The sequence below is a fragment of the Ruditapes philippinarum genome, unplaced genomic scaffold (genome assembly GCF_026571515.1).
Source record: "Ruditapes philippinarum isolate M1 unplaced genomic scaffold, ASM2657151v2 ctg9553_1_1_1_1, whole genome shotgun sequence".
Classification (NCBI taxonomy): Eukaryota; Metazoa; Mollusca; class Bivalvia; order Venerida; family Veneridae; genus Ruditapes; species Ruditapes philippinarum.
The window spans coordinates 22,424-31,582 of NW_026861244.1; the positions used below are offsets into that span (position 1 = coordinate 22,424).

Here is a 9,159-nt window from a genome sequence, read left to right on the forward strand (position 1 = left end):
GCGTTCGATTCTCGTCACTTTGGAACAAGGCTATCCAACTAGCTTTCCAAAGGTCGGTGGATCTACTCAGGTGTCCGTGCCAGAAAATTATACACACAGGGGCAACTGTATGATAACTTTGCCCTGCACCCCCGCTAATTAGCGTGTTTTCGCTCCGCGCCCCGCCGTTTTATTTCCTAAATCTCGCTCCGCGCCCAATTAAGCTACGTTTTTTCTCAAACTTCGCCCCGCGCCTCGCTTATTAGCGTATTTTTGCTCTGCGCCCCCGTCATTTTAACTTGTTAATTCTCGACTTTTCGGATTTCTCAACTTTATGAATGTATTTAAATAGAAATAATTTAGATTACTTCTGTATAAGACAAATCATGTCCAAAAAGTAAAGTCTAGTCAAATGATATGTGTTAGTCAATTTGATTTCCTTATTATATAATTTTATGTATTTATGTTTTGTTAATCACTTTTGAATAACTGTTCATTATATTGTTGATATATCATAATCTTATGCATATTATATGCCTTGGTTTTGAATAAAATCTTGAATCTTGAAATCTTGCTTGACGGGGTCGCGGGGTGAATCCTTATTTATTTAACTTCCGCTAATTAGCTAAAAGTTACCGTACGAGTGTAACAAAGAAATGAGAAATGAAAAAGCAAATACTGAAGATCAATATCATATGGTTATATTTCTACATATAAATGATATACAGGCTTTTGCATATGTGTTGTCTTGTATTATTTACATACTTTGTAAATTTTATATAGATTTATGCATTATATTTTGCATATTTTTATACTTTATAGATATGCATATGTGTGATTAATTTCACATTAGATGTATGTGTGTTACCTTTGGCAAATGTGTAACATATTGAGTCAATGTGTTGTGATTTTTTACAAAAATATGTCTCATATTTTTCATTATTTCTTAATTTTCTATATTTTGCATTTCATGTTTACACTTTGCATATTAATTTTGCATATTAGACAGGACTATCTGTTTGCGCCGATGCTAGAATCTGTCTTGAACCCCCTTGTAAGACAAAACGCGTCATTCCCACATCAATTGCGTTTGATGAGGCTTTGCCGAGTTTTCGCATAATATTTCACATTTTGTATGTTTGTCGTATATTTTTCATAATATCAAGTTACGTATACATTACACATATGACGTTGCATATTTCAGGGACGTGTACACTTCTTACTGTCCGACAACACATAACTGTTCAATCCCTTGCTCGACTTCATACACATATTACAGAAGTTGCGGTTTCTTCGGATGGAGCAGTTGCACAGTGCGCCAGTAACTAAAAAACTGAATTATTTTACGCTCTTTACAATTAGATTAGCAAATGTATCTTGAAATTATACCCTATTTTACACGATACATTACTGCGTCATAGTTTTCTTTTGTTGTTATTAAATGAGTGTTTTTATCGAAAGTATCATGAATTATCATCATCATCACTATCGTCATTTTTACTATCATCATCATCATCATCATTATAAGTCCACCACCGTCATCGTCGTCGACGGAATCATCGTTGTCATTATTATCATCATCATCATCGTCGTCGTCGTCGTCATCATCGTCGTCGTCGTTGTTGTTGTTGCTGTTATTTTTGTTGTTGCTATTATTATTATTACTTGGTTCAACTTTTCTGAGGACCACCAACAAGAACAAGGTGTTCCTCGAGGAAGCATACTTTCTGTTACACTTTTTTGGCCTTAAAACAAACAATATTGCTAGCGCTCTTACACCAGGCTTAGATTGTTCTCTATATGTAGACGATTTTCTTATCTGCTATCGATCAAATAGTATGAGAACAATTGAAAGGCAACTTCAACAAAATTTAGATAAAATTTAAAAGTGGGCAATAGAAAATGGTTTTAAATTTTCCAAGTCAAAAACTCAATGTGTTCATTTTTGTCGATTCCGGAAATACCATAATGACCCTGAACTTTACATATCTGGTTCTAAAATTCCAGTAGTTGATGAAGATAACTTTTTAGGAATTATATTTGATAAAAAAACTTTCTTTTATACCACATATTAAACATTTGAAAACTAAATGCATAAAAGCTTAAAATTTACTAAAGGTTTTATCAAGTACAAATTGGGGATCAAATTCTTCTACATTACTGAAATTATACAGAAGTCTTATCCGACCAAAATAAGATTATGGTTCTGTAGTATATGGGTCTGCAAGAAAATCATATCTAGATACCATACATCACCAGGGTTTACGTTTAGCTTTAGGTGCTTTTCGCACCTCACCTGTAGAAAGTCTATATGCGGAAGCTGGTGAACCATCGCTTCATCTTCGTCGAAAAAAGCTATCACTTCAATATGCAACTAGAATTTCATCTAATAGCAACAATCCAGTTAAAAATATCATTTTCAAACCAAGTTATACTGAAAAATTTGTTAACAAACCAAAGGAAATTAAACCATTAGGCCTTCGTTTAAAAAATGATATACATGTATACAGATAAACTTAAAATTTATCCAAACAATATCCTTCAAAATGACGATGAGGATGTTCCATCTTGGACTTGTAATTCCCCGAAAATAAAGATTAACCTTTCAAATATTAAAAGTCATCAAATTCACATGAACATTTCAAAGAGAAGTTCCTAGCAGTTAAGGAAGAACATGAAGATTTTATACATATTTATACGGACGGTTCAAAAGAAGGTTGCAAAGTAGGTGCGGCTGTGTTTGAAAAATATATATCTTGTATGAGGTTACCATCAATTTTAACTGCTGAAGCAAAAGCTATAGATTTAGCATTGTCATAAATAGTACAGCATACCCATGATAAATTTGTTATATTTTCTGACTCGCTTTCTGTATTAATAGCCATTAAAAATAAAAAATCTGGCAATATCATGATAAAGAAACTTCTTTTACGATTTCATGATATACCTGAAACAAAATCTGTTAAATTATATTGGATTCCAAGTCATGTAGTTTTACGAGGAAATGAAAAAGTAGATGCTTTAGCTAAACATTCATTAAATTTTCAAAAAACTGACTTATTGTTACCTGCTTGTGATTTTAGACCGGCTATAAATAAACTCGTATCATCTGAATGGAAAGCAAATTGGGACAATGCCGTTTTTAATAAACTTCACGATATAAACCCATCTCTTGATGTGTCACCATCTCTATCTCTGTCAAACCGCAGTGATCAAACAGTTCTTTTTCGATGCCGAATTGGACACACTAAAATTACCCACTCTTATCTCCTCACAAATGACAATGCCCTTTCTGTGTAGGTTGTAATGTGAATTTTACTGTCAAGCATTTTCTTCTTGAATGTCATGATTTTTCAAAGGCCCGTAATAGATTTTATTGTGTAAATTCACTCAAAGAACTCTTTAATACAATTCCATAAAAAACATCATTGATTATTTGAAAGAGATAAACTCTTATTCTGGGACATGTAGGATCTAATTGGCTCATTTTTTACTGTCATTTACAAGTTTTAAGCCTATTATAGCATTCGGCACGATATGGCCAGTTATGTGTTGACGTGTCGGAAAAATCCAAACAAACAAATAAAAAACTATTATTATTATTATTATTATTATTATTATTATTATTATTATTATTATTATTATCGTCATTATTATTGTCATTGTTATTGTGTTATAATATTTTTTATTATCATCATTATCATTATTATTATCATTTTTTTAATTTATTGTCATTATTATTATCATCATCGTCATCATCATCATTATCGTCATCGTCATCTTTGTTTTCCCTATTTTTAAATTATTATTGTTTTTTATTATTATTAGGACGGGTTTAAAAAGTTTCTGTTCAAGTATTGCAAAAAAAAACGTTTTTGTTGTTCCTTTTTAAAAATTTTGGAGCATTGCGACATCGTAAAGTGTTTCCCCCTTTGTAAAATCATGGAAGATTTTTGACTTGAATTCATGTTAATTAACACAAAATTATTTTCCCAAAATCAGGATAAAAGAATAATTAAAAAAAGGGCAAGGTTAACAAAATGAATAAAATTTAAGGTAAAACATAAAATCTACGCTGTTTAGAAAAAGTTAGATATAGAAATAACAAAATGTATTTACATTTTTGCTTTATAATGCCCCAGTATAATTTTTTATAGATAAAATTTTCCATACTCCAAAAATCTCAGAACCTTCCCGGAAAGTTTTCAAAGGGACCAATATATCGTGTGCATTGACCGAAAAATCTGTTGCAATGGGCATGTTAACAAAGTCAAACAGTACAAAGCTGAAGCATCGACACAATTCTTTCGATGACCTTAAAAAGATTTTTCTTACATTAAGAGATGTGTACTTGATTGTCTTTGGAATCGCTACAACCATATATCCCATATTTTCAGCTCTCTGTGATGGCTCAACAACGTGTCCGAACGGCGGCACGTGTATTTCTCCTGACGAGTGTAGCTGTCCCACCGGCTTTTCTCCGCCTCTATGTGCTGGTAAAGACATCAATATATACGTGTGCTTATAACTATAGATGCATTATTGTCTACTCCTTATTCTGTAAATTTATGCAATCGAAAATATCTATGGTGAAAAAAAACCAACACAAGAAACAACATATTTTAGATTTTATACAGTTCTTCATTTGCAGTGTATTAACATTGTCGCACATGTCTTTTATCATTAAAAAATAATGTAAATTCAAGTTAACATTGTGAAATGTTTCAAATTTAGATGGGTTCTTTTATACATTGCAGATATTGATGAGTGTTCCGGTCCATCACATGGATGTGAACATGAGTGTAGAAACACCGACGGTTCATACACGTGTACATGTAGAGGAGGCTTTGTGAGAAATCCAGATCTTAAAACATGCACTGGTAAGTTTTTTATTATTACTAACTTATCAAATAAGCCGAAACAATATCTAAGTATTCTCGTCAGTCTGTACGAACGGATTTTATCTGTAACACTAAATACCAGTAAATTTAGACAGGTTTAGCAAATACCTTTTGAAATTCTATCAGATTCAATATTTTTATGTACGCACGATAACAAAATAACACTCGTATGCTTTTCCTGTCAACGCAGAGGACTGTGGTCACCCTGGATACATAAAAGATGGCACTGTGTCTTTGGCATCAACACTGTTAGGCGCATCAGCAAGGTACTCGTGTAATCAGGGTTACCGTATAGCCAGCGGGGATGAAGTTCGACAATGTCAGAGTGATTTTTCCTGGAGTGGGCAAGAACCTACATGCATATGTATGTAAATATGATTTATAATTAATGGGAGTATCCTTTCGACAATTTATAGAAATGTGTATGCGCCACACATATATTTTTATACATGTGTGATATAATATAAAAATGAATTCAATTATGTAAAGCTTTTTTGACCTTTACCTGTTTACTCATACTTACCCTTTGTTAAGCATATGTTATTTATATAAATTTCAATGTTCTTCAATTCGTGGAAAATTCCGACGTAATGGAAAGAAATATAAAGGGAAAAATTGTAGACTTATATTTAATTTCCAGTCGCCAATTACTGTGAAAGTTCACCGTGTCTTAACGGTGCTACCTGTGTCAATCTACTTGGCGGTTTTCGTTGCGAGTGCGCTCATGGCTGGAACGGGAATATATGTGAAAATGGTAACAATTATCGTTGTATCATTTATGAATTTAAAACACACAAAAGAATACTTTTTTATTTTTGTATATTCATTGTTTCAGTAAAATGAGAACTTACTATATTCACCAAACTCACAATCAAGGTTTACAATTGAATTAGTTATTTTTTCTATCACAATCTTTTTGCGTTGTAAATATGTTCCTCTTAATATTATTTGTATTGAGTATTTGTTTTAAATGTTGTATTATTGTTATATATTTTGTTCCATATTGATCTTTTTATTACCATTTTATTAGATTTTAGAAAAGCTGTGTATTGATTTGAACTTATAGATTCTACATAAAAAAATAAATAAATTTCCTCATTTCGAAAATCATTATAACTGAAGAACCACATTATTTGTGCAATTTGAATGCATTTTTCTTAATAGACATGATAGAAAAGAATAATGAAAAAAGAAAAAAAGCAGACAAATAAGATTATTTTAGATCTATAATACCATGCATTAAAAATTACAATTTTAGATACTTACGAAATATGAGAAATCTTAAAGAGCCGTGAAAAAGTTATGCCTATTGTTTAAATAAATGGTTTGAAAAACTTTACAACATTTAAACTTTAACAACATGATTGTAGTATCCAAAATGTTCAAACTTTTAAGCTTTCAATCCACCAGTAATATTTGCATTTTCCGCCATTTTCGTAAATATCCAACCCTTTCACCATTTACTGAAAACGAGACTAGGTGTATTCTTGATTGTATCGATACATATACATGTAATGTTATTTAACGAGTCACAAAAATTGATGGAATATGCCGTGTTTCAACAAACGATTCGTGGCACTAATGAGAAACTTTCTGACGTTAATCATAATTCAATTTACAGATATAGAGCCCCCAATGGTGACCGGATGTCATGAAGATATTCATGTCAATGCCACAGAGCAAACTATTGAATACAGCTGGACTGAACCCAGTTCTCTGATAGTAGAGGGTCTGCCATAGATATTGTGTCCAACTATCCAACTCCAGAGTTCACCTTTCCATGGGGTGATTTTACGGTACAATACGTTGCCACAAAAATTTCCAACGGTCTAAGAACCGAGTGTTCGTTTAAGATCAAAGTTAGACGTAAGTACTTGTTATATAAACAGGCTGGGCATTACTATACAGTATTATTGGCAACACTAGTTCTTTCTTCGATAGCTTCAAAGCAACAAGGGGGCTAACTAGGACTGTTTAGAATGGTGTCTTGTTAAATGCACCTTCATAGGGATGCAAAAGGGAAATCTATCTGGTGAGGTGTTGCGGACCATGTTTAAATAAAACTCGCGCACGATTTAAATAAGAATGAAGCAAAATATACAAAACTAAAATAAAATAAAAAATAATAAAAAAAAATGAAAATATGAAAAATTAAGCAATACGTATAGGAAAAGCAATTTCCTTGCACTCGAGAATTTATTTCTGCATTGCTAACTTTATTAAAATTTTGTTGTTGGTAATCTTTAATTGCTTATACATTTAAACGAGACATTGTAGAAATGTCGCCTTCGAATCAGATGACATTAATCTAGATAAAAAATATCTATATAATAAATAAAAAGTATCAATTAGATATTAAAGAAATATTGACTGCGACTTAGCAAAAATAATTCTATATTTAGCTTGGGATTTCCATCTTTGTTTTTGAATCTTATTCAAATATTATTACAGAAATCATTTGAAACTGCAGTTAATGAGTTTTCAACCCACTAGTAATGTAAAGAAGTATTTATAGTCTGTCTTGCTGAATATATTTTATGTTCTTCCATACTTGTTTTTATATGTTTTAGCAACACCATGTAGTCCTTTAAATGTTCCTATTAACGGGGCACTGTTATGTAACGGGTGGCAAAACGGACTATGGCAGATTCTGTATGATCATGTGCCAGCAGAAACTTCACGATTGGTCCATCCTTCAGCTATAGCATGTGGTATGTGTGTGGCGCCTCTGGTAATTGGATCGCCGCCAGTCCTGTACCAGACTGCCAAGGTATGTTCTGATTTGGGATGCGATTCTTTATAATTGTTCTACCCTAAAATAAATTTCTGTCAATATGTCATAGATTTGAATGTAAAAAAAAAATGATTTTCATTTGCACCAATTTACACTCTCTTTGATAAAGAAGAAAACAATTTTAGACGTAGGCAACAATCACTGTTGGAATATAAAGCTTATATTACAGAATGATCAAACCATAAATGTCTGTCAATATGTCATAGATTTAAATGCAGATTCATCAAAAAGTTTTTCAATTATACCAATGTACACTCTCTTTTAAAAAGAAGAAATTTAGATATAAATGTAGGCAACAATCACTGTTAGAATATAAAGCTTATATTTAAAGCTTGTATTACAGAATGATCAACATAAATCATATTGGTATTAATGTACACCCAGACAAATCTCTCAATTGCAGACACATCAACTTGCCATGTATATATAAAACATAAAAGTGTAATTAGTGTTATCGTAAATTATTCTTAGGAAATTTCAGTATTATTTTTTACATTCCAACCCATATTTCATGATATGTTCCTTTCCTATGTTTTCTACAGTTCCTGTCGACTCTGAGAACGAGGGCTTGTTCTATCACCCAGAATACGCTGGCTACGTGTTTACACCATCTTGTCAAGATCAAGTCACAAAAAGCACGTTGCAAAATCTATATATAGAATATCTGAATGGCACTTCTAAATTTTCTTCGTTTTGCACAACTTATGGCAATGAATGTGTGAAAGAAAATGTGGATGTTCAATGTTAGAGGTCATAATATACATTATGTGTATAATTTTACATTGTTACACATTCCAAGAATACAACATTTTGTTATTTGTCCTAGAATGGTATTTTACCGGTTAACAACATTTACGTTTCATAACATAAAAATGTATAGATCAGTTTGAGGTTAAATGAGTTCCTGGATAATTATAACAATTAATAATTAAAACAATTAATAATTATAAAACAATTAAATATCATTGAGAACATGTTTATTTGATATACATTGCAGGGATATTGATACCCAATTTAAAGGCTATAATATAAGTTTTCATATTCGCGTTAATCTGCTGCATATTAGATTTTATTGAAGATCATAAAAAGTATATTAGGTGGAAGTTTGACATTTTAACATGATTATGTATCACTTTGTCTTAAATCGTTTGCTAGTTAGGATTTGCATTTATTGTATAATCTCTTCCATTCTCTTTCTTCTAAATTGTTTACAACTGATAGTTCCAATTCTTCCATTAACATTATGAAGTTTATCGTTTTATATATAAACCGTTTGTAATGTAAGTAAAGTCTATGGTTGTATACATTTGTATATTTTGTTGTTCTCATTATCTAATAATGTTTGTTACCATAACGACAGTAACGTTTTGTTATATACCTTCATTATATGAAAGACACATCACGCTCCGAAATGATTCTTTTTTACTTTAATTTCTCAAAAGATTTTTCTCTTTGGTTTCCTGTAATAGTTTCCATAAAGTAGCT

The 9,159-nt window shown here is 31.5% G+C and overlaps 1 protein-coding gene across 1 annotated transcript; it reads left to right on the forward strand.

The window, feature by feature from the left end:
• The first annotated feature begins 4,231 nt into the window (after positions 1-4,231).
• On the forward strand, positions 4,232-8,609 carry LOC132715024 (sushi, nidogen and EGF-like domain-containing protein 1). Its single transcript, XM_060697995.1, has 7 exons — positions 4,232-4,475; positions 4,737-4,859; positions 5,071-5,244; positions 5,521-5,634; positions 6,502-6,746; positions 7,451-7,650; positions 8,217-8,609. Exons 1-5 carry the CDS (start codon positions 4,232-4,234, stop codon positions 6,618-6,620), a joined length of 774 nt encoding a protein of 257 aa, XP_060553978.1. The 3' UTR covers positions 6,621-6,746; positions 7,451-7,650; positions 8,217-8,609.
• The last annotated feature ends 550 nt before the right edge of the window (positions 8,610-9,159 follow it).

Bases quoted from the DNA above. Each gene is read 5' to 3' on its own strand.
- LOC132715024 (XM_060697995.1), top strand. From the start codon at position 4,232: ATGGGCATGTTAACAAAGTCAAACAGTACAAAGCTGAAGCATCGACAC. The intron at 5,245-5,520 runs GTATGTAAATAT...TTTAATTTCCAG, and splicing joins GCAAGAACCTACATGCATAT to TCGCCAATTACTGTGAAAGT. The intron at 5,635-6,501 runs GTAACAATTATC...TTCAATTTACAG, and splicing joins CGGGAATATATGTGAAAATG to ATATAGAGCCCCCAATGGTG.